At 42.7% G+C, this 26,503-nt stretch overlaps 1 protein-coding gene across 2 annotated transcripts in view; it reads left to right on the top strand.

Annotated features, from left to right (window-relative positions):
- Positions 1 to 26,503, top strand: part of MED12L (mediator complex subunit 12 like) — a 368,061-nt gene that overhangs the window by 88,253 nt on the left and 253,305 nt on the right. For both annotated transcript variants that reach the window (XM_027543477.1, XM_027543482.1), the window contains exons 12-14: positions 20,860 to 20,991; positions 23,630 to 23,756; positions 26,233 to 26,447. In XM_027543477.1, coding sequence (XP_027399278.1) covers positions 20,860 to 20,991; positions 23,630 to 23,756; positions 26,233 to 26,447 — 474 coding nt within the window. The remainder of the gene's footprint in view (positions 1 to 20,859; positions 20,992 to 23,629; positions 23,757 to 26,232; positions 26,448 to 26,503) is intronic.

The raw sequence follows: 26,503 nt of genomic DNA, 5'->3' as shown, positions 1-26,503 counted from the left end.
GGTTACTCTTTTTATACTTTCCCAGGTGGCTCAGTGGTAAAGAATCTGCCTGCCAATGCAGGAAACACAGGAGACACGGATTCAGTCCCTGGATTGGGAAGATCCCTTGGAGAAGGAGATAGCAGCCCACTCCAGTATTCTTGCCTGGAGAATTCCATGGACAGAGGAGCCTGGTGGGCTACAGTCCATGGGGTTGCACAGAGTCAGATACAGCTGAGCACACATGCATGCCCTACCATTCTTTTTTTTTTTTAAAGTAATTTGCAAGTCAGTGCCTTGCTGCTCAAAAATAAGGTTCTCGACCGTGATGCCACGTCAGGATGTTGGGAGTGAGGTCTAGACCAGGTGTGTTTTCTGATTCATTGTGAGAGAGTCTCGGTAGAAACACCTCAGTATTTCTGTAGTGCACATTGATGGTACGTCTACCTAATTCTGCCTGTTGATGCAGGTATTGCTGTGTTCTTTTGGTGTGGTGACCTGAAAGTCTCTCTCCTTGTAATAAAGACTTTTTTTTTTTAGATAAAAGGCTTTAAGAGTACTAAGCTTTTTTAATACACATGCATGTGTGTGTGCTAAGTCCCTTCAGTCGTGTCCGACTCTTGCTGACCCTGTGGACTGTAGCCCGCCAGACTCCTCTGTCTGTGGGATCCTCTAGGCAAGAAGGCTGGAGTTGGTTGCCATGTCCTTCTCCAGGGGATCTTCCCGATCCAGGGATTGAACGTGCTTCTCTTACATCTCCTGCACCGTCGGGCGGGTTCTTTACCACCAGCGCTACTTTTGAATATGCAGAGGTGAGCTCTCTGCAAGGACAGTAGGGACACCCGGCATTCAGGGTGTCCTTGTAGATTGCTGAGCTTCCTGCACTAAGTGTTGAGTCAGGACGGTGTGGTTCCTTGGAGGGAATTTGACCAAATCCTCCAGAGCCACTTCAGTTTTGTGGTTGGCCTGACATTTAACTTGCTAATGAATGAACTAACCTACTGCAGGATTCACCCAACCAAGCCAGCCTCTCAGGGAGAAAATATTGAGTGTCTTATCAAGGACAGAAATGCGGTCTGATGTTTTTGGGTAGTCACACTGTACTGTCTCACACACAGTTGCCACCAGAGTGGGTCGTTGAGATGAGCTATTGTGATAGGGGTGTGTGTGAGAGGAAGTTACTAGAACTTCTATTTAGATAACATTTAAAAAGACTTTACACTGTAAGCAACTCTGGTCTAAGTGTTATAACGAACATATAAAAATTATAAATATGTGTATATTGCGAGCATTTACTAAAAAAAGCAAAACGAAACAAACCCAGCTGAGCTGAGCGGCTGTGTGAGAATTGTTTGGAGGTCGCTGCTCTAAGCTCTTGTCACTGTAAAGGAGTGACCATTCCACACCGGCTGTGGGGAAGTGTGTGCCGCTAGAGGGCGCCATATGCCCGGGGCTGTGCGGGAGTCACAGACTTCGTCGGAAGGAACGTCCATGCTACCCATTCAAGAGTGATGATCGTGAATGTTGACTCAACTCCAGAAAAATTTGCTGTGTGAGTGGTTGCTTTGTGGTTACTGAGCTGTTTTATGAGTAAGATGAAAACTGCATTTTAAATCCGTGATTCAGACTGGTCACCTTTTCTTAATAATCTATCAGAAAGAGTTAACTGGACAGATCCTTCTGAAATATTTATAACAAGAATTTTTACAATATGACTTTGGCATCTATTTGTGTGTGTATATCAAGGTATGTGTGTATATGCATGTAAACAACAGTGGTTCATCTCTGTTTCCTCTCACTAGGGTTTACTGTTTTCTTGACTACTGAATTTTATTTATTTCTGAAATACATGTGTGAGCTGCAGAACTGTTTTGACCCCTGATCAGCTATGTGACTTTGAGCAAGTTGCTTACAGGCAACTTGCTTGTGCCTTAGGGCCCTTTCTTGCCTTGGCTACAATACTTCCTTGCTCTATCTGTCTCTAAGAAGACATGAGCACTTTGCCTTAAAAAGTTGTTAGTGTTTACGCTAATAACATAATAGTCATTATCAGTATTGTATTGGAAGAACCAATGTGATGAAGCTATAATTCTCTGATGAGTGATACTTCTGTACAGTGGTGTGGTTAGGATTCAGAAACACAGCTCACTTCTTTAAAATACATTTCCCCTTTGCTGCTTTCATAATTTGTTTTAGGAGTTAGACAATATGATAGGCGACAGAACAGCCGAGCAACCTCTGCAGTTGCAGCCAGGCTGAGGTTCGTGCTTTCCCAAGTCGTGCGTAGGTAGGGGTGTCTTGGCCCCAGACTGCAGAACCACTTCCCCACATCTCTTTGGGAAATGTGAACTTTACCCCATGGATTCTCCTTTCTCTGGAACTGCTGATTATGGGAAATTCAGTTCTCTGCCTCTCGTGTTGGGCGAGGTGGGGTGGGGGCAGCTGTCCAGATGGCACACGAGTTCTGAGGTTCAGACCTGTGTGCACTCAGTCTCGGTATTCCGTGAAGGTCCATTGAAAGCAGTGATGTGTGGGATGAGGGCATTTGAGGCCTTAGTCCTGCCCCTATGGTCCCATAATGAGAGGAGGGCAGTGTCCCGTGGGGGCTGTGCTGGGCCATGGGAAGCATTATTCCCTTACACACCCGCCCCCACACTGTCCCCCAGTTGCCTTGTCCCAGTGGCCCAGCCTCTGCTTCCGAGTTAGGGCCTAGGTGAAAACACAGAACCCAGAATCCTTGATGTTTACTTATTTTAGAGTGATGCTGCTTGGCTTTGCATTCAGTGTTGGTGTGAGGTTTTGTGGGCTGCCGTGGACAGGGCACCGAGAGGATGGGGCCAAGGTGACCGGGAAAGGGCCGCACTTTCTGAGGAGGGCGCCCTATCTCAGCTTCTGCTTGGTTGTACAGACCCACTGTCGCCTGATCACCCAGCCTTTCAGGAGAACCTGGATGTGAGAATTTGTACGTGAACTCTCCCAATCGTCTATCACTCTGCCAGCCAAGCAGGATGTCTTTGTGGTTATGATGCTATTTTATGAGTAAGATGAAAACTACATTTTAAGTCCTTAATTCAGATTGGTCACCTTTTCTGAGTAATCTATCAGAAAGAGTCACTGGACAGATCCTTCTGAAATATTTATGACAATTTTTTGCAGTATGGCTTCCGTGTCTGTGTGTGTCGGGGGAGCTGTGTTTGCTCAGATGCCTGTCACCTTCCAGGCCCTGCTACTTGTTTTATGCAACACTTACTCACATACTTGCCTGTTCAGTGTTTCAGAACCATTTCTGCTCTGCCTGCTGGATGCAGAGAAGACTAATAACCACACGAGGAGGTTGCCATAGGGGCTGTGGGGACCTCCTGAGGATTCCAAGCCCTGACAGCCTGTCACACGAGACCTGCAGGCAGGAGTCACATTGCTGACCTTACCCCTGAGCAGCAGGGTGGGAGGGCCCCACTCCCCCTTCCAGGGCCCCCAGATCACTTCCTTTCTTGTGACTTCTCCCCTGGTTTCTGCTGGCTGTCATGGGGGAGGGCGGGAAGCAGCTGTGTCTCTGGGTGCCCCGAGGACGTGGATAGAAGGGAAAGTCAAAAGGAGGCAGGAAGAGCGGCCTTTCACTTCTCTATCTGGGGCTGGAGGAAGCCGCCTCTCCCCTAAGTAACGCGAAGGCCGGATGGCACTGGCTGGTGGACGCACATTCCTCTTCTCTGCTGATAAATCCAAATGGATGTATTTAGTGTTTGTATTTATTTTCTATCCAGGCTGTTTACAGAGCTCTCCCTGGGCAGGTGTGATGAGTTCACACGGGTTTTTTTGAATGGAGAGTCCAGAGCAGGCCTTCCTTCAGCTCTCGTCCAGGCCTCCGGGGCCAGTCTGGCTCCGCATCAGTGTGGCTGCAGGACTCTGCCCACATGGTCCACAGGGCCAAAGCCCCGTGTCTGTTCTGTCCCAGCTGTGCTTGTTCCGTGTCTCCTCCTGCAAGTGCGGGGCTCTGCAGGCCCAGGGCAGCATTCCTCCTGCTCAGCAGCATGTCATCAGCCTTGAGCACCGTGCCGGAGCCGGCAAGCCCTTGGGAGACATTTACTGAGTCGGTGTTTTGGGTGCTTGTAAAAAAGCTGCTAGGACTGTGAACTGGAAGCAGCCACCCCTCTGAAGGCTTTGGCTTAGGTGGGCGGGTGTGAGGGCAACCAAGAGCTATGTAGTATGTCAGGTTTGCCAGGGATTCAGGCACGAGAGGTCGTGTAGAGGCACAGATGGCAGGGTGCAGGCAGGACAGCTCTCCACCGCGAGGCAGAGGCAGAGGGGCAGTGCATTTCCTTGGTGGCATCGCAGACAATTCACCTACCTTGATGAGTCTCAGTTCTTTGTTTGTGAAATGGGTATTCTGTCTGCTGATGATGGGAAAATTGCACAAAACTGTATGGATGGAACATTTCAATATTTTATAGCTTCTAGACAGGTACTCAATAAATGCCAGCTGCTGTCCTGACCGATGGATTTAGGGAGACAGTGAAAGACTCCAGAGAGATGGAAGCAATGTGATCCCTTGGGAACTCTGTAGGTGTGCATGCATGCATGCACACACACGCACCCTTCTACCCATCTCATGCACACACACACACACCTACTCATCTCTCACACACACCCTTCTACCCATCACATGCACGCACACACCCCTTTACCCATCTCACACGCACATACACACCCCTCTCTACCCATCTCATGCATGCACACATATACCTCTCTGCCCATCTCTCACACACACACCCCTCTACCCATCTTATGCACACTTGCACACACACACCTACACACCCACACACCTCTGCCCTCTCACAATCCACCAGTCCATAAAGCACAGCCTAGACCTGTCAGCCTTTTTCACGTTCTTGGATTCTTACAGAGGCTTTACCCTCTGTAGGGAAGCAGTTGGACAGAATCAGCTCTCCTCCTCTGTGTCTGAGTACTGTGTTATAAGAGAGGTATGCTCATTTCAGTGCTTAGGATTTTTTTTTTTAATGTTGTTGAAGAAAAAGTCACCTTTTAAAGACCAAGAATCAAGACTTATATGTGCAACTTACTTGGTCACTTGTATCTGACTCTGCGACTCCATGGACTTTATGTAGCCAAGCAGGCTCCTCGGTCCATGGGATTCTCCAGGCAACAATTCTAGGGTGGATTGTCATTTCCTTCTCCAGGGGATCTTCCTGGGGATCTCCTGCACTGGCAGGTAGATTCTTTACCACTGTACCACCTGGGAGCCCTGTACTCAAGATAGAGGTCAAATGAGGCAAAAGTCAAGCAAACTAGGAAAATATCACACGTCTGGCTCCCATTAAGGTGCCCAGTGCTGAGCTGTTAGGACACTTGTCAGTGCTGCTCATGGCCCAACTGGAGCTTGTTGAGCCTCAGAAGTTAGCCATCTTCCTACTGGATGCCCAGCGGAAGCATTGCTAATGTTTTACAGCTGCCATTTTCTTCTTCCTTAAACTAAGTCTATTAGGTAACGAGCATAACATACTTAGGGGAGAAAGTGGTGTGTCCAGACACGTGGACTTTGCTGTTACTGAATCCATTTAGACTGGGGTGGGCCTCTCAGTTTTTCTCTTTTCTTCTAACTTTTCTTGAATACTTTTTTGGCACTAGGCACCGCTGTAAGAAATTTTCCCTGGCCAGTGAGACACCTGTTAAAAAACTGTCTGTTTTTTAATTTTCTACTTTACAGATGCAGGAACCAAAGCTTAAGAGGATGAGTAAATAGTCTAAGCTCGCACCCAACTCACTGGTGGGCAAACAGGGGCTGGAGCCCTAAATGGTTCCGAACAGCCTTCTTAACTAGTACGTTCTGTTTCTTGTGCTCTTTCTCTTTGTTTCTTAAAGATTTTTTGGTAGACATGTTCATTTGTGTTATATAGATCTATTTTAAATTGCTTGTTTGTTGGGTGCACTGGGTATTGCTGCGTGCAGGCTTTCTCTAGTTGTGGCAAGCAGGTTTCTCATTGCAGTGGCCTCTCGTTGCAGAGGACAGGCTCTGGGGTGTGTGGCCTTTTGTAGCTGCAGCTTGCAGGCTCAGTAGCTGTGGTGCACGGGCTTAGTTGCTCTGCAGCGTGTGGAATCTTCCTAAACCAGGATTTGAACCTATGTCCCCTGCATTGGCAGGTGGCCTCCCAAGTAATTTGTCCCACTGTTTTCTGAACCACCAAGTAATTTGTCCCACTGTTTTCTGGACCACCAAGAAAATTTGAGCGCTGCTTCTTTTAAAAAACCCGTTTGATTTCAGGTAACTGTAGCTGAACACACATGCGTCAGATGTAATTTTGGGAAAAGGAGGGAAAAACTTTTGTAATTGTCATGAACAGTTTCCATATTGATATGGGCATATTGGTTTGTGGGAATATCCTCTAACTGATTTTAAAAGCTTGGCAATTTTAACATAGTATTTACCTTAGACAATCCCTCAAGTTGAAAAATTTGGCCTTTGTAGGGTATCACAACTATGAGGCCAGTTCAGATGTGGATGTGGATCCTGGCTTCGCTATAGAGTAGTTGGATGGCCCCAGCCTGGTTACTGGGCAGCCCACTCCAGTATTCTTGCCTGGAGAATCCCATGGACAGAGGAGCCTGGCAGGCTACAGTCCATAGGGTTGCAAAGACTTGGACACGACGGACGTAACTTAGCACATAGCAAGCAGTGTCGCTGTCTTTGTACACTGGCCTTAGTAATCGACTCCACTTCACATGCTGGCATATGGTTAGCACTTAGCAAATGCCACTTGTTATGTTCTTAACTGGGCAACTTTAGTTGTCAAGTGAGTTGAACCTAGCACTGTGTTTTAGAAATTTACATTTCCCTTCTTATCTGTAGGTTTCTTTCATTCATCATAAGAGGCAAGCAGTAAAGTTTATTGTACCATATGGTGACAACTTTTGGAAATAAGCCTACTGTTACACTTATTTTCAGTTTGAGAGATGTGGCACTTTTCAAGGACCTGGAGTGATTTACTTTGTGATTCTAATGCATCTCAAATGACTGCTGTTGTGTCATTTCGTATTTCCCCAAACTGTTTTCTTTATTCATTTTATTATTTAAATGATGATGATTTAACTGAGGGATGACAAATTAATGACAGTTGACTTAAATACTCAGAGCAATTGTTTTAATTTTCTTATCTACTTCCTATCTTCTCAGAACTCGGAGTAGTACTCTTTTTAACTGCTGCTTGAAAGAAAACAAAGGGAAGTCATTTTTTTGCTTTTGTGGTATATGTTTTTTTCCTTAGATGTCACAGGACCTAAGACTATCAACATTGATTCTAAGGATGTGAAACCAAGAAAAACTTTTTCTGCTCAAAAATCAGCTGTCCCAAATATCTTTTGGAAATGTACATATGGAAATGCTCATAGAAAACAGAAAGATTTTTAAAAAAATGAATACTACTTATACTTAAATAATACATCTTCTGAGTGTGTGGTTAATAATCTTTATATGGTGATTCTGTTAGAAATACTACTTGTGACTGTGTACAACAGACTTATGTTCTGTTAGCATTTGAGACCAGTTTTTACCTTATGTAACTCTTGAAATTCATCCAGATCTCCATACATGTGCCTCAGGTTGCAAACCATGTGACTTGCTAATATCATTACGTATTATTATCATTACGTACCATATTATTTATTGGTGCTGTAATGTGAATTATGTTTTTGTCCAGAGACGACCATTTTGTTTAATGTTGACTAAGAGTGATTAATTACATTTATAAACATGCCCTTTTAGTCTCAGATTAAAAAGCTATTAAAGAGCTTTATTCAGTATCTGATCTCAAGTGCTTTTTGTTTGCTGTTGCTTACAGTAATGAGTCATTGATTTTTCCTATCCTTTTTATGGTACTGTTTTATAATGTAGTATGTTAAGAGATTTTTTTTTTGTTTTAAAATAGTCTTACCAGGTACCTTGTAATTACTGAAGGAAGCCTGCCTCTCAGATGTAGTTGCCAGTTTTTTCCTTTTTTGTTAAAGAATAGACTTGTGGTTAGTTTTTAGGGATTATTAGATTATTGAGTGATTGAGTAAGAAACAATTAAACTTAATCTATTTAGTCTGTGTCCGCCCTCTCCAAGGAAAGAAAAAAGTGTATCAAGTCCCCCTTATGACGAGAATCTCTCTTTGCATTTGGAGTATCTTTATTACAGATGTAGGTAACAGCATTAATGATGGTTGCAGCAAGATTAATAATGATTTTAGTTTATTTGTTTATGGCTGCACTAGGTCTTCATGGCCTTGTACCGGCTTTTTCTCGTTCTGACGAGCAGGGGCTATTCTCTAGCTGGGGCGTGTGAGCTTCTCATCGTGGTGGCTCCTCTTGTGGCAGAACTTGGACTCTAGGGTTCTCTGGACCTTAGCAGTTGCCGTGCATGGGCTTCGTTGCCCTGTGGCTGTGGGACTAGGGATCTGACCTGTGTCCCTTACGTTGACAGGTGGAGTCTTAACCACTAGACCACCAGGGAAGTTCCTAAATTTTAGTATTTTGCCCCTAGGAGTGGGGCCCATGCTTATGAGGCCAGATGGACAGTGCTGTTAGCTGAAGGGTCTTGTTGTTGTTCAGCTGCTAAGTCATGTTTGACTCTTGGTGACCCCATGGACTGCAACATGTCAGGCTTGCCTGTCCTTCACCATCTCCCAGAGTTTGCTCAGACTCATGTACATTTGATTCAGTGATGCTATCTAACCATCTCATCTTCTGTTGTCCCCTTCTTCTGCTGCCCTCAATCTTTCCCGGCATCAGAGTCTTTTCCAATGAGTTAGCTCTTTGCATCAGATTGGAGCTTCAGCATCAGTCCTTTCAATGAATATTCAGAATTGATTTCCTTTAGGATAGACAGGTTTGATCTCCTTGCTGTCCAAGGGACTCCCAAGAGTCTTCTTTAGCACCACAATTCGAAAGCATCAATTCTTTGGTGCTCAGCCTTCTTTATGGTCCAACTCTCACAACTATACATGACTACTGGAAAAACCATAGCTTTGACTATACAGACCTTTGTTGGCAAAGTATTGTCTCTGCTTTTTAATTATCTGTCAAGGTTTGTCATAGCTTTTCTTCCAAGGAACAGCTATCATTTAATTTCATGACTGCAGTCACTGTCCATAGTGATTTTGGAGACCAAGAAAATAAAATCTGTCACTGTTTCCACTTTTTATCCATCTAGTTGCCATGAAATGATGGGACCAGATGCCATGATCTTCGTTTTTGGAATGTTGAGTTTTAAGCCAGCTTTTCACTCTCCTCTTTCACCCTCATTAAGAAGCTCTTTAGTTCCTCTTCACTTTCTGCCATTAGAGTGGTATCCTCTGCATACCTTAGGCTGTTGATACTTCTCCCAGCAATCTTAATTCCAGCTTGTGCTTCATCCAGCTTGGCATTTTGCATGATGTACTCTGCATATAAATTAAGTAAGAAGGGTGACAACATATGACCTTGACATACTCCTTTTCCGATTTTGAACCAGTCTGTTGTTCCATGTCTGGTTCTAACTGTTGCTTCTTGACCTGCATACAGGTTTCTCAGGAGGCAGGTAAAGTGGTCTGGTAGTGCCATCTCTTTTTTAATAAATTTTCCACAGGTTGTTGTGATTCACACAGTCAAAAGCTTTAGCGTAGTTAATAAAATAGAAATAGATGTTTTTTTGGAATTCTCTTGCTTTCTCTATGATCCAGTGGATGTTGGCAGTTTGAGCCCTGGTTTTTCTGCCTTTTGTAAATCCAGCTTGTACATCTGGAATTTCTTGGTTTATGTACTATTGAAGCCTGGCTTGGAGAATTTTGAGCCTTACTTTGCTAGCATGTGAAATGAGCAAAATTGTACAGTAGTTTGAACATTCTTTGGTATTGTCTTTCATTTGGATTGGAATGAAAACTGACCTTTTTCCATCCTGTGGACACTTGAGTTTTCCAAATTTGCTGACATACTGAGTGTAGCACTTTTAACAGTAGCATCTTTTAGAATTTGGAATACCTCAGCTAGAATTCTATCACCTCCACTAGCTTTGTTTGTAGTAATGCTTCCTAAGGTCCTCTTGACTTCACAGTCCAGGATGTCTGGCTCTAGGTGAGTGACCACACCATCGTGGTTATCTGGGTCATTAAGACCTTTCTTGTATACTTCTTCTTTTATACTTGCCATCTCTTTTTAATCTCTTCTGCTTCTGTTACGTCCTTATCTGTTTCTGTTCTTTATTGTGCCTGTCCTTACATGAAATATTCCCTTGGTATCTCCAATCTTCTTGAAGCGATCTCTAGTCTTTCCCATTTTATCGTTTCCTCTATTTCTTTGCATTGTTCATGTAAGAAGGTTTTCTTATTTCTCCTTGCTCTTCTCTGGAACTCTGCATTCAGTTGGGTAAGGATCTTACTAATTTTGGAATTTTGGGTCAGTGCTCTCTCATTTGTTTTCTTTATGGAAGTTATTTCTTCTTGTGATTTCTATACAGATAATACATGAAGACATTCTTGATATCAAGAAGTCCCTTTCAGCCCACAGCTCGGTTTCGTCTCCCACTCTTTTGCCCAGACGGGGGCATTTTGGCATGTGTCCCCACTGTGGAGACAGATAGCTTAGATTTGACTCTTAGGTCTGTGACCTATTAGTAGCATCTTTAAGACATTTAATAAGTTACTTAGCCTTTGGCCGCGGTTTACTCAACAATCATAGGGTTGTTGTGAAAGTATCAGAGCAGAGCAGACTGTATAACAAATACTCATTACATACAGCAGCTGAAACAACTGTGCGTGTTGGTGCATATCCCTTGGATACTTTGCTTTACGTTTATGTACTTGTATATGAGCACTTAACAACTACAGTAGGTTCAGTTCAGTTCAGTTGCTCAGTCGTGTCCGACTCTTTGCAGCTCCATGAATCACAGCACGCCAGGCCTCCCTGTCCATCACCAACTCTCAGAGTTCACTCAAACTCATGTCCATCGAGTTGGTGATGCCATCCAGCCATCTCATCCTCTGTCGTCCCCCTCTCCTCCTGCCCCCAATCCCTCCCAGCATCAGGGTCTTTTCCAATGAGTCAGCTCTTCGCGTGAGGTGGCCAAAGTATTGGAGTTTCTCTTTAGCATCATTCCTTCCAACGAACACCCAGGACTGGTCTCCTTTAGGATGGACTGGTTGGATCTCCTTGCAGTCCAAGGGACTCTCAAGAGTCTTCTCCAACACCACAGTTCTTTGGCACTCAGCTTTCTTTATAGTCCACCTCTCACATTGAAAGGTTATTGTTGAATCACGCGAAGACACCGGGATTCTTGGCCCCTGGAGGAGAAGAATTCAATCCGGGGCCAGAGACGAGGCTTGATCACTCAGAGCTTTTGTGTAATAAAGTTTTATTAAAGTAAAAAGGAGATAGAGAAAGCTTCTGACATAGGCATCAGAAGGGGGCAGAAAGAGTACCCGCTTGCTAGTGTTAACAGTGAGGTTATATAATCCAAAGAATGTCTGGAGGTTGTAAAGACCTCATCAGACCTACTCCCACAGTTTACATTTTAAGATAACACTGTCCTCAGGCAAGATACGTCCTTGTAAAGACTAGGTCTACTCCCATAATTAACATTTTAAGATAACAGAAGGTTGAATCCAAAGACTGTCCTTAGGCAGGATACATTATTGTTATATAATCCTAAGGAATGTGGAGAAAGAAAAAAAGTTTGTCCTTTCTTCCTCCTTGAGAATTCCAGACCCCTCTCTCCTTGGGGACCCCTAGACTCCCTATCAACCTGCCTAGGAAATGACTCTCTCAACATCCATACATGACCACTGGAAAAACCATAGCCACTGGTTCTGCGCCGTTGCATTCCTTCTCTAACACATGCTAGATGAGATGATTGTACAAGGCAGGGATCTGTCTTTTCCATTTTCAGTATCCTGCAGCCCCTGGCACATAGTAGATTCAATAGATATTGTTAATCAAACAGTAAAAGCAAGGCAGGCTTCCCTGGCAGCTCAGATGGTAAAGAATGTGCCTGCAGTGCAGGAGACCTGGGTTCAATCCCTGGGTTGGAAAGATAGCAGGTGCATTCTTTACCACTGAGCCACCAGGAAAGCCCTCTTGACCCCTTAGTTTGGTGCTTTTTCTCTGACTGTAACTTGATGAGTCATGGCTCAGTTTCTCCATGTCTCTCTCCTGGTCTTGTGTATCCCATTTGCCTGTGTGTAGTTACAGGCTAGGAGGTACGTGCTGTGGATTTTGTCATCTTCATACTATCTGTCAAAGTACCAATATGAAAAGTTCTCTGTTACTTGAAGACTCCAACTCTGGCTTATAGTGTTTGGGATGATGAAGTACTTTTCTTGAATGGTGTAGAGGTGTGTTTTTCTTTCCTAATGGGTATTTAAAGCCAGCAGCCATGAAGCTGTGTTGTGAAAGATACGTATCACATGGAAATAAATATTTTTGCACAGGGCAACGGACTACTGTGATGCTGGAAGCACCGAGGGTGGGCGGGAAAGCCCAGAGAAGCTTGGAGCCATGGTGCACCTGGGGTAGGGTCGAGATGACCTTGCACGTTGTTTTAATACAGTGTTGTTCTACCACCGGTGTGATGGAAAAACCTGAATCATCTTTTTGGCCAACCCAGTAGTTTATTGGCCTTCTCTGGTGACTCAGAGGTATAGAATCTGTTTGCCAATGGAGGAGACAGAAGAGATGCAGGTTCGATCCCTGGGTTGGGAAGATCCCCTGGAGGAGGGCATGGCAACCCACTCTAGTATTCTTGCCTGGAGAATTCCATGAATAGAGGAGCCTGGCTGGCTATAGTCCATGGGGTTGAAATGAGTTGGACTCAATTGAAACGAGTCCAGATAACCTCAGATATGCAGATGACACCACACTTATGGTAGAAAGTGAAGAAGAACTAAAGAGCTTCTTGATGAAAGTGAAAGAGGAGAGTGAAAAAGTTGGCTTAAAGCTCAACATTCGGAAAACTAAGATCATGGCATCTGGTCCCATCACTTCATGGCAATTAGATGGGGAAACAATGGAAACAGTGACAGACTTTATTTTCTTGGGCTCCAAAATCACTGCAGATGGTGATTGCAGCCATGAAATTAAAAGACGCTTGCTCCTTGGAAGAAAAGTTATGACCAACCTAAACTGCATATTAAAAAGCAGAAACACTACTTTGCCAACAAAGGTCCGTCTAGTTCAAAGGTATGGTTTTTCTAGTGGTCATGTATGGATGTGAGAGTTGGGTGATAAAGAAAGCTGAGTGCCGAAGAATTGATGCTTTTGAACTGTGGTGTTGGAGGAGAGTCTTGAGAGTCCCTTGGACAGCAAGGAGATCCAACCAGTCCATTCTAAAGGAGATCAGTCCTGAATATTCATTGGAAGGACTGATGCTGAAGCTGTAACTCCAATACTTTGGCCACCTGAAGTGAAGAACTGACTCATTTGAAAGACCCTGATGCTGGGAAAGATTGAAGGTGGGAGGAGAAGGGGATGACAGAGGATGAGATGGTTGGATGGCATCACCGAATTAATGGGCATGAGTTTGAGTAAACTCTGGAGTTGGTGATGGACAGGGAGGCCTGGCGTGCTGTAGTCCATGGGGTCGCAAGGAGTTGGACATGACTGAGCGACTGAACTGAACTGTGCTGAGGCCTTTTATCATGCAGATATCTTTCACAAGATTGAGCGGAGAGCAGCGCATATTGTCAGTCCCTGGTAGAGTGATTTTTTTTTTCCTTGTGTTCAAAGAATTGCCCCAAGTCTTCACTGCCCATCAAAGACCCAAATCCAGACCGTCACGCTGAAGATGAGTGGGTGAGGCACTATAATTAATACCTGGTTTCATGAACTACTTGAGGCAGGTGAAGGGGCAGTACCCCCAGAAGAAGCAGGAGTGCTGTTCCCAGAAGGAGAGGGTGGTGGGTGGGCCGAGCTTACACCTCGTCTGAGGTCTGAGAACTTCCCTTCTTGCGAGGCAGCAGCAGTAGTCGTGCACCTCTGACTTCCTATTTCCTGTGTTCCGTTGCAAGCCTGTCTTATCTGCCTTTCCTATTTATGCATCTTTACTTAGATACTGAAATATTACTCTTTGCTGCAGAAAAATAAAAACCAAGCAAACATCACACAAGTTCCGCTAGTTCCACTGCTGAAAGCAGTTCTCTGGCTTCTGAACCAGCTGTGTGGATCTCTCTCTTCCTCTCAGGTCACCTGGTTTTCTCTGATTTGGTCCATTAGGTGCCCCTTTCAAACTCTGGAGGGAAAGTTTGTCAATCTGGGGAGCTGGGAGGGGGAAGTGTCTTGGTATTATGCTTCATGGTTGTCTGGAAGACTCAATTGTTTTTACTTTAAGATAATTTCCTTGGGCTGTATTCTTGAGATTGCGAACATTTTAAAGACTCTTGTTTCATAGTAGAAATTAAGTCCGAAAAGAAAATAACCAGTTTTTATTCGTACAGAGTAATACATGAGACTGTTAATATCTGATGCCTAGAAGGCCTGGTGGCAATACATATTTATTGATGAATTAGTAAGTAAATGAATTAATGAGGCTACTACCTATTTTGTGGTACTCTTTGGTGAGTTATCATTAAACTCTTTTTCTTAGGTTTTTAATCTTGTTTATTGTAGCCTTCCTATAATTGCCATTTAATCAGAAGTCCTCTGCCCCTGTAATTCTTTGAAGCTCCACATTACTTTTTTTTTTTTAAATTGACTTATAGTTCCTTTACAATGGAGTGCTTCTACTGTACAGCAAAGTGAATAGCTATACCCCACTTTTTGGGTGTCTGTCCCATTTCAGTCACCAGAGAACATTACTTTGCATAGATTTCTCTGTGCTTTGAGTAGATTCTCATTAGTTAATCTATTTTATACATAATATCAGTACTATATGTACAAGTCAATGGTAGCTTCTCAATTGATCCAATCCCCTTGGTGTCCATGTATTTGTTCTCTAGGTTTGTGTCTCTATTTCTGCTTTGCAAATAAAATCATCCAGAGAAAAACATAATTGGAAAAAACACGCACCCCAATGTTCAACACTACTTGCTTCTGCTGTAACAAGTTATCAAAAGTTTAGTGGCTTAAAACAGCACAAACTTACCCTTTTATGGTTCTGGAGGTTATGATCTTGAAAGAAAGTGTTAGTAGCTCAGATGTGTCTGACTCTTTGTGACACTATGGACTGTACAGTCCATGGAATTCTCCAGGCCAGAATACTGGAGTGTGTAGCTTTTCCCTTCTCCAGGGATCTTCCCAGCCCATGTCTCTTGCATTGTAGGTGGATTCTTTACCAGCTGAGCCACAAGGGAAGCTCGATTATTATCTTACTGGGCTCTAATCAAGGGATTTGCTGTGCTGTGTTCCTTATATGGGCTCTTGGGAAGAAATTTATTCCTTCTGTTTTCCAGTCTCTAGAGATCACCAACATTCCTTAGCTTGTGTCACCTTGCTGCATCTGCAGAATCAACAAAGTGGCCCCTTCACGTCTCTCCCTGCCTCTGAGTCCTGTTTCTGTTGTTGCATGTCTAACTCTGACCCTCCTGCTTTTCCCTTTCCCTTTGGAAGCTTCTTTGTGATGAACTTGGGCCTGCTCACATCTAGGGGAATCCCCTTTTCCTAGGATCTTATCTCAATCACATCTATTACAGAATCCCCTTTTTTCATTTACAGTAACATACTCACACATCCTGAGCTTAGGACATGCACCTCTTTAGGATGGGGGATTATTCTGCCTACCACATACTTATTTCTCCTTTTGTTCTTCTCAGTTTTTTAAATTCCATTTTTTTCCTTCTCTCTCTCTTTTTTTTTTTTGGCTTGTCACTCGACTTATGGAATTCTAGTTCCCCAACCAGGGATTGAACCTGAAACTGGGTCCTAGCAATGAAAGCACAGAGTCCTAACCCCTGAACTACCCCTGTTCATCTCGGATTTGAAATTTAACTCATTCCTCAAGCCTTTTCTTGAAAACCACTTTCTGAAACAACAACTAATGATTTCCTTCCATCTCCTCTCTCGGCTTCTGTTAAATGTTTTTGGCTTTCTGAGATGATTTTTATTTTCTTTTTTTAATGCATCCAAATAATTTATATACGAGTTTGACTGTCCCACTTAACGTATCATATCATTGAACACAGGTTTAGTTCTTATCTTGAGCTGCTAAATTACCTCAAATTTTTGCCTTGAAGTTATTTTCTTTTAAAATAATATTTATTAGATTTTATTTTATTTATTGTTTTAAAGAAGAGGTGCTTCATATTTTTAGATATTTGTTTACAGGATAAGAATGCATTTCAACTTCCCATATTTGAAGGTATGATGTCCTATTGACAGTTACTCAAATTAACTTGTAATATAGCATCTGGCAGGCAAATTGAAGTGGTCCTCTAATAATTTTCTAAAAATTCTTTAGAGCAGAGCATTGCTGGGGCTGGGGGTGAAGGGTATCTGTATATGGGTATCTATCTGTATGCCTGTTGAACATGTCTGATGGGGTGTACTTTGGGGCTGGTGTTCAGAGTAAAATAATCAGGAGCTCCTCCTTATTTTTGATAAGCAGCAGAATCTAGAAAAGACCTCTTGCTGAAACCACTTAAAATGTAAATCAAAATTTTCTGTAAATATGGGGGTAGGAGGATGTTTGAATGGGAAGTTACCTTGGAAAGTAATGCTAAACTTTAAAAATTCATGTTATAACAATTTTTCAATAGTAAAGAACAAAATGCTTTATGACTCATATATAAATATATATGTAATTATTCATATTGCAGAGATAGTTTGCTTTCTCTGCAGGTTGGTATAATAATATCACCTGATATTCCAATATGATCTTCTTCTAAGTTAGTCATTAAACTTTTTTAATATCTTACTGTTTCTTTTAAAATTGGCACCTACTGAGCCTGCCTCTTATTCCTCCACTCCAACATCCTAAGGAAAGAGTGGCACCATTTGGCAGGCTGTTTGATAGTCAGAAAGGCGTGGACTTTTTGGAATCTGGCCAGTGTTGGGAAATACTTACTGGTAAAATAGATTTTGAGATGTATAACTTTTTATGGGCACAAATGATTAAAATTTTATATTTTAAAACTCATCTTTTAGCAGCATGTCTCCCTGATTTTCTTAATTCCTAATGAGTACGTTTTGAGGCCAAATGCTGCTACTCACTCAAGCTGCAGTGAGTAGACTGCAGGCCTGTTTCTTCATGTTTGTGTCTTGGTGTCTATAAACTAGCATAGATGGATGCTCATCACCTATGAGGGGCTTCCCTGGTAGCTCAGCTGGTAAAAAATCTGCCTGCAAGACAGGACACCTGGGTTCAATTCCTGGGTTGAGAAGATCCACTGGAGAAGGGATAGGCTATCCACTCCAGTATTCTTGGGCTTCCCTTGTGGCTCAGCTGGTAAAGAATCTGCGGGCAGTGCAGGAGACCTGGGTTCAGTCGCCCATGTGATGTGGAAGTGCAGGTGCCTAGACTCAGTCACTTTCCTCCCCCACCTTCAGAACGGTTTGCTGCTTTACAATGAGTTCCCTTTTCTGCTTTTCCCTCTAGAGGGTAAACTTTTTGAGAACAAGGGCCAGATGTTTAAAATTTTGGTTTCCTCAAAGACTAGCATATCCTGGGTGCTTAATAAGTGTTCTTGGAAATGAATTCTCTTTTTCTTAAGACTGATTTTCTAGCATATTTCTGCCCCAAACCAGTGGTCAGTTTCTGTATGTGTTAAAAAGAACTCTTTTCCTTTATAGTTTCTTGTCTGTGCATTTCCAGGTCAAGCAGAGCCTGTTACTTAAGTTGAGTGAGTCAGTTATTCTTCGGTAGCACATTTTCATTTTGTTTGATGCAGAGGGAAAATAAAAAAAAATATAGATGTAGACATGTAAATGTAGACATGTAGTAGACATGTAATGCAGACATTGTAAATGTAGACATGATGCACATTGCTGATGAATTTATTTAAAACTGTTGGCTTTGTTTTTAAGGTAAGTTCTTTTGTTCTCTCTAATATTATAAAGCTAAGCATGCAGTGCATCACTGCATTGACATTTATATTTTTGCTTTTCCTGGGATTAGATTGAATCCAGGAAGTCATTCCTCCCAATTTGTTTTCTTTTAAAAAATGTTGTGTTGTCTTTATACTTTTTAATTGAAATATTTCTCTTGTTTTCCAATCCCAAAGAAAGGCAATACCAAAGAATGCTCAAACTACCACACAATTGCGCTCATCTCACATGCTAGTAAAGTAATGCTCAAAATTCTCCAAGCCAGGCTTCAGCAATATGTGAACCGTGAACTTCCTGATATTCAAGCTGGTTTTAGAAAAGGCAGAGGAATGAGAGATCAAATTGCCAACATCCGCTGGATCATGGAAAAAGCAAGAGAGTTCCAGAAAAGCATCTATTTCTGCTTTATTGACTATGCCAAAGCCTTTGACTGTGTGGATCACAATAAACTGTGGAAAATTCTGAAAGAGATGGGAATACCAGAGCACCTGACCTGCTTCTTGAGAAATCTGTATGCAGGTCAGGAAGCAACAGTTAGAACTGGACATGGAACAACAGACTGGTTCCAAATAGGAAAAGGAGTTCGTCAAGGCTGTATATTGTCACCCTGTTTATTTAACTTATATGCAGAGTATGTCATGAGAAACGCTGGACTGGAAGAAACACAACCTGGAATCAAGATTGCCGGGAGAAATATCAGTCACCTCAGATATGCAGATGGCACCACCCTTATGGCAGAAAGTGAAGAGGAACTAAAAAGCCTGGTGTTGAAAGTGAAAGTGGAGAGTGAAAAAGTTGGCTTAAAGCTCAACATTCAGAAAACGAAGATCATGGCATCCGGTCCCATCACTTCACGGGAAGTAGATGGGGAGACAGTGGAAACAGTGTCAGACTTTATTTTTTGGGGCTCCAAAATCACTGTAGATGGTGACTGCAGCCATGAAATTAAAAGACGCTTACTCCTTGGAAGGAAAGTTATGACCAACCTAGATAGCATATTCAAAAGCAGAGACGTTACTTTGCCAACAAAGGTTCGTCTAGTCAAGGCTATGGTTTTTCCGGTGGTCATGTATGGATGTGAGAGTTGGACCGTGAAGAAGGCTGAGCGCCGAAGAATTGATGCTTTTGAAGTGTGGTGTTGGAGAAGACTCTTGAGAGTCCCTTGGACTGCAAGGAGATCCAACCAGTCCATTCTGAAGGAGATCAGCCCTGGGATTTCTTTGGAAGGAATGATGCTGAAGCTGAAACTCCAGTACTTTGGCCACCTCATGCGAAGAGTTGACTCATTGGAAAAGACTCTGATGCTGGGAGGAATTGGGGGCAAGAGGAGAAGGGGACGACAGAGGATGAGATGGCTGGGTGGCATCACTGACTCGATGGACATGAGTCTGAGTGAACTCCGGGAGTTGGTGATGGACAGGGAGGCCTGGTGTGCTGCGATTCATGGGGTCGCAAAGAGTCGGACATGACTGAGCGACTGATCTGATCTGATCTTTTACAATAAAAGATTCAGAGCTCTTTTTGAGATATCTGCTGTAGATAATTTAACATTTCTTTGTTTTAAGATAAAGAATTTGAGTTTAGGATAGGAAGTGTAAAAATCTTGGAATAAACTGATTTTCATGGTCTGAATTGTCTGCTGGTATTTCAAAGCTGAGTAGGGATTCTTATCCTGGGATTATTCTTGAATGTCTTGTCAGAGTCCACAAACCATCTGAAATGTTGTGCTAAAGTACATGTGTGTATATGTATGTTTTTTTTGGGCCTGTGCCATAGCTGCCATAGTCTTCATTGAGCTTATGAATTCTGAAAAGTTAACAATGTCTCACATAGCATGTAAATGCTAGTACTGTGACTGTCTGGCCCTTTTGGCATAGTGTTTATGCAACTGGATGAATGTTAAAAATATGCAGTTGATGTTCTGTGTCTAGAGGCATAGATCCTCTACAAGGAAGGTGAAATTGCACAAAAGGACAATCCCCCTTCTTACTGTAAACCCCCGCCATAGCCGTTGCTTGGGTCCCTGTGACCGTTTTCTGACTCTTCTCGTCCTCAGTGTGTGGTGTCATGTCTAGGCCATGGCAGTTACAGCTGGTAGTTCTGGTGGCAGTGCTGAGCCCTACACAGATGTGGGCTCCCATCTTTTGTTAACTGGGTCTGCTTGTAACTCTTGCTCCTTTCCATGCCTGGGTGTCACTCTTCATGCTTGTTGTTTCTAAGGCAGCAGGTTTTGATCAGCAGCCCAGGCTCCCCTCCAGTTTGTTCCTTGCAATTCCTTCTTGGACTGGGCGACTCGCTAGCCTGGCTTGTTGAGATTATGTGTTGACTGAGGCTGTGAGTAAGGGCCCGAGGGGGTCAGCAGCGGAGTGAAGCTGGTACTTGGGCTTTGTACCAGCTGTTCTTTTTTTTTTTGAGGTTTATATACATATATATTTTTTTAATTTCTATTTTTTATTTATTTTAGTTGGAGGCTAATTACCTTACAATATTGTGGTGGTTTTTGCCATTCATTGACATGAATCAGCTATGGGTTTACACGTGTTCTTGATATTCAGTAGTTGATGTCCCTTTCTGCTTCCTTTGAATTCTGGAGGCTTGATGGGGCTGGGTTATGATCTGTGCAAGTGAAGGCATATACAGGGAAACTCCAGTTCTCTTGGAATTATCACAGACTCAGCTGTTCTAAATGATTTCTGTCCTTGTGACTAAAGTTTTACTCTTTATACTTCAATTGAAATAGATCTGGAAACACTTTCTGACTTGACTATAATAAGATAGAAAGCTTCAACAGTTTAAATATTCTGCTACTTGCATCCTGAGTCTCATTCATCAGGTGAATGTGTCATGTGACATGGCTGGTACCCATTTCTCTTGGTCCTTAGGTTGCCCCCAACGATGAAGCTGTGGTGACGCTGCTGTGTGAATGGGCTGTGAGCTGTAAGCGGTCAGGCAAGCACAGGGCGATGGCTGTGGCGAAACTCCTGGAGAAGAGACAAGCGGAAATCGAGGCAGAGGTGGACTTGACTTTCTTTCTACTTGTTGTTAATAATACTGCTTTGAATGGGATTGTTTCATACTTTCATTGTGCTTTTTTTTTTTTTTTCTTTTCTTTTTAAAAGAAAAAGGAGGAATGTACAAATTCACATAAGGACTTCATAGCATGACCCCTCTAAGTTGATGAAGCCTGTAATTTATATTCTGGACTAATTTAAAATCAAACTTCAAAATCTGACTTAGAATGGAAATCTCCCGCTGTGAGGTTAAGACGTTCACACATACATATGTCTGTACTTTTGGTGTTAAATATCGTTTACGTATATATGCACACGTGTGTTTAATGAATATGGAAATACTTTCTTGAGGCCACTGTGACTATGAGATTACAGATGCCAATTTGTGTTCATTTTTGAGACTGTGTTCTGGCCCCAGAGACAGCAGTTAAAGCCTCTGGAGTCGATTAGAAAGGAACCAACAAAGCTAACGTCGTCAGCATAGCTTTGTTGAAGGAGAGCATCAAAATGAGCCTTCCTTTCTTCCTTTCTAGGGGTGGAGAAGGCATGTGCGTGACCAGACCAGGCTGTCACCTCTCACCTGGATAACTGTGGGTCTCCTGCCTCCTGTCTCTGTCTCTTGCCCCTCCCTCCCCATCACCCTCCACACAGCCTCCAGAGCTGACTTTTTGCCATGGAAACAGATCATATCGTCCTCTTCCTAAAGCACCTGATGGCTCCTTCTCAAGACCCACAGAGCCTCACCTGAGCCGCCCACCTGCCCTTCCCACCTCGTCTCCCGCTCCCGTAGGTCACTCGCAGCTCTGGCCGCCCTGGTCTTCCTGTCCATACCACACTCACGTTTCTCTTGGGGCCTTTGCTCTTGTTGTTGCCTCTGGGTGACGCATCCTGTTCCCCCTTTTACACGGCTGTTCCTGTTTTAGGAGGCGTCACTTCCTTATCTAGCATTCCTGGCTCAACATGTGTCACCTCCTCAGGAGACTCCTCCACCACCTCATCTGCACTTAACGGCACCCACCCCCCAGCCTGTCTTTCTCAGGCCATTCTGGTTTATTTTCCCCATTGCCTCTTTTTTAATGCCTGTGAGTGTAAGCTTGACAACAGTGGCTTTGCTCACCCCATTCAGTGTTGCATTACTGATGATACACCTCCTCCTTATGACAGTATTAACAAAAATGAAATAGGAAGAATATTTTCATAGACATCTCCTTTTGTTGGGAAAGCACCTTTCACCAAATACAGAGGGTCATGTTGTTGAAATTGGGGCTTAAAGATATTGATGCTAAGTTGTAAACCACATAGCCCCTTTTTATAATGGCCAAATTAAGAAAAGCATTTCATTGCTTTTTTCCTACATATTAATGAATGGACTATATTCTAAAGAGAAGTGCAGTGGTTAAACTTTATTAACTAAAGTTGATTCCTCAAATTTCATTGCTCCTACTGGATAATTTTTATTGTGTCTTCCCTTCCCTCTTTGTGTGTCCCAGAATACACACACACACAGTCATATTCAGAAGAGGTTCACACATAGATGACTATAATTTTAATAGGTTTAAATGTATCCATCTCTAAAAATGTATTCTTTTTAGAGATGTTTAAGATAATTGATTTCTATTAAACACCATATTCAAAATTTGACCCTTATAAAGAGGATGGATTGAAGAAATCATATCTAATATAATACTGTTTTAATGCTAAAATGGATAATGAAAATGGGAAGAAACGAAGGGACAGCAAAAAGAATAGAAAATGAGGTTCTGATTGCTTCTAATCTGTTCCTTTGCTGATCTTCTAGTAAGTTCTGACTTTAAGAATGTAGAAGTTAAACAGCTTCTCTAGATGTGTTCCTGAACTGTGGAGATTCCAGGAGGTTCTGAGAGAGCTAATTGGTGAAGTGTGATGAGGGAAAGAATTTTGTTAGAGGGACATTTGACACATTACTTCCCAATATACTCGTAAATTCACCACCTGACAAAAGCAAACACAGAGCAGTCAAACGCAATAATACCTGCCCAAGTGTTTCTTGGAGGGCATACCGCTAAAATGAACTATTTAAAAATGAAGACAGCTTCAGTTTATATTTTAGTGGTTTTGCATAGGAGTAAGGAGTAGTTTATTGTATTGTATACTGTATTACGCATTCACTGGTTATTTATACTGTGCTGTGTAGCGTTTATAATTCACATGAATAATGTTTTTTCACAGGAGTTCTTTGAAATTGTTTGAGTTATTTTGGGGCAGTTGCTTCCCTGATTGTTCAGTTGGTAAAGAATCTGCCTACAATGCAGGAGACCTGGGTTCGATCCCTGGGTTGGAAAGATCCCCTGGAGAAGGGAAAGGTTACCCACTCTAATATTCTGGCCTGGAGAATTCCATGGACTGTATAGTCCATCAATGGGGTCTCTCAAAGAGTTGGACACGACTGAGCGACTTTTCACTTTCTTTCATTTTCCCTTAACTTTCAGAAATTATATTCCTTTATGATGCATGGTCCTCAGATAAGTATAGAGATCTCACTTTTGCAGGTTTTATCCAAGAATGTAAATGTTAATGAAAAACCAGCACATTTCTTTGTGCTGACCCATTGTGACTGTACTTGTCTTCACTAATTAACTTGCTTGTTTGTTTTTAATCTCAGAGATGTGGTGAATCAGAAGTCTTAGATGAGAAGGAGTCCATTTCCTCAGCCTCCCTCGCTGGATCTAGTTTACCTGTTTTCCAGAATGTTCTTCTAAGGTTTTTAGATACACAGGCCCCCTCGTTGTGTAAGTAAAGATCTTTGCTTCTAGATCTTAAACAAGGGAATTGACCTTTTTTGGGAACTGATCTTTTTTCTCCCTTACCTGTAATCTTATCAATGTACTTTGCACTGAATATGCTGCAAAATATGCACTGAATGTGCTGCATATTTTGCATACAAAATTTTATAGCCTATTTTCAGTGGATACTTTTATGACAGTCTTCAAAGACTTGAACATTTTTGGAGTTTTAATAGTTAAAATAATAGATCAGTTCATTCTCTTGTATTTGATTGATTAATTTTCACTTTCTAGATCTTTCTTACCAGAAGAGCAGCATTAAGGTCCTGTGATGCTCACTACATTTATTGTGATTATGAACTTCTCTTCTTCCCCTGTTTTCTAAGTTTCTGATTTTCTAACTTCTAGTGTTAAAAGGGGGCAAAGATAAAACAGAGATACCTTATAAGCAGGATTCTGATGCAAGGACATGATTTGTGAAGATGGTTGACGGCTTGTCCATGCTCTCTTAGTTGTTCATGTTCCATCATGTTCTTTTTGTGTCTTAATTATTCCACTGCTGGTGGGGGGTGGGGTGTGGAATAAACAACCATCAAGTGGGTGGAAACTTAAAAAATCATTTGTGTAAGCTCAGTTGGCTTACCCTTATTTTGAGGTTTTCATATGCTGAAGTACAGCAGGGAGTATCTTATCTTCACTTCAGTTCAGTTCAGTCACTCAGTCGTGTCCGACTCTTTGCGACCCCATGAACCGTAGCACGCCAGGCCTCCCTGTCCATCATCAACTCCCAGAGTGCACCCAAACCCATGTCTATTGTGTCGGTGATGCCATCCAACCATCTCATCCTCTGTCTTCCCCTTCTCCTCCTGCCCTCAATCTTTCCCAGCATCAGGGTCTTTTCAAATGAGTCATCTCTTCGCATCAGGTGGCCAAAGTATTGGAGTTTCAGCTTCAACATCAGTCCTTCGAATAAACACCCAGGACTGATCTCTTTTAGAATGGACTGGTTGGATCTTCTTGCAGTCCAAGGGACTCCCAAGAGTCTTTTCCAACACCACAGTTCAAAAGCATCAATTCTTTTGCGCTCAGCTTTGTTTATAGTCCAACCGTCACATCCATATATGACTATAGATGATGGTGGAACAACAGAAAAATGGCAAAAAGTGACAGGAAAGGGAGAAAAAGTGTGGGAGGTAGAAAAGGAAAGTATCTATGGAGAAGAGAGAGATAAAGCAGCAGCAAATAGAATTGCTTTGATTCCTCTGAGGAGGACCTCATTTTCAGTTGAGTGACACCTGGGGGTGAGTTTTTTTAGGTTCTTGGTGGCTATCCTAGGGTAAAGGAGAACAAGAACCTCAGCCAAACTGGTGATTGGAATGTAGGAAGCACTGATGAAGCCCGGAGAAAGACAGGAGAGATTCTGGAGAGGAGAAAAGGTGTTGTCACGAATGGCAGTTAGCAGTTGGATGTACCTTGTGTCCTGGGGGAGACAGACACTTGGTCTTTGTTCCCCTCATCCCATCCCCATTCCTTTTCTTGCTTTGGGAAAAAGTTCTTCCTCCTGTGCCTGGCTTGCTCTGGATCCTGTTTATTGCTCTGTAAGGGAGAGCTCTTCTGCTTCTCTGAAGAGTTTACTCTCTCCATTGAGTTTGGAGGTAGATAAGAACAAACCTACAGGGTTAAGATTTAGGGCTTTGAGTTTAGTGTTCCCTGGGTCCATCTGTCATCTTTCTCAGTGTTTGAGTGTGATGGTACTAGGGCCTGAGCTTTGTAGGTTTAGTCTTAGTAGTTAAGTCATTTTTAACCTTATCTCAAAGGTACAGCTACAAAGTTTGAGAGTGTAGTTGCAATATTAAAAGTCATAAGTTAAGTAGCTTACTTATGAATTTTAAAAGATGGCAGAGCTTCATCTTGGGGTCCTTTTTATTGCATTGTTCCTTTTCCTTTTCAGTGGATTCTACTCACTAGGTTTTTTCGAATACCATCTGAATTATGGTTCTGTTGTGAAGTCTCCTTTGAAAAAGTGCACTATTCCCACCCCACCACCCCCCTTCCCCCCAGTATACAGGTGCTCAAAGTAGAACAGACAGTTATGAACCATGAATCATAACAGTTATAAAAATAAAATGTGAGGAGAGTAATCTGGCTTTGATTTTTTTTTCCCCCCTTACCTGAAATTTTGTGTGTTAACGTGATTACTTAAATGGCCATTCATTTGCCAGGGACCACTACCTTTAATTTTGGGACAGTGCCCGGAACACTGGATACTGTTTTGCAGTTACAGTGGGAACAGAACTGGTGTACTGGTTCTGCACTGAAAGCTAGACCCGTGTAGTGAATTTTCCAATGAATCCTTTATTAAAAAAAAAAAATAGAATAGAAAAAATAGAGAAAATTTTAAGCCTCAGTCCTTGTCTTAATTCTTTTTCCCCCCTCCTCAGTCAAGGAAACTGAATTCTTGATGGCCTTTGTCCCCTCACAGCGGATCCAAATAGCGAATGTGAGAAGGTGGAGTTTGTCAACCTGGTGCTGCTCTTCTGTGAGTTCATCCGGCATGACGTCTTCTCCCACGATGCCTACATGTGCACCCTCATCTCTCGGGGAGACCTGTCTGTCACCGCCTCCACGCGACCGCGGTCGCCAGCAGGAGAGAATACGGATGAGCATTATCCAAAGGACCACGACATGAAAATGGAGGTACGGTCCTGGGAGAGGGCCAGCCCTTGGACCTGAACTGTGCTGGGAGTCACTTT

Source organism: Bos indicus x Bos taurus, chromosome 1 (assembly GCF_003369695.1).
Source record: "Bos indicus x Bos taurus breed Angus x Brahman F1 hybrid chromosome 1, Bos_hybrid_MaternalHap_v2.0, whole genome shotgun sequence".
NCBI lineage: Eukaryota > Metazoa > Chordata > Mammalia > Artiodactyla > Bovidae > Bos > Bos indicus x Bos taurus.
Note: the sequence above shows the minus strand (reverse complement) of the source record. Positions and strands in the feature narration are given on the sequence as shown.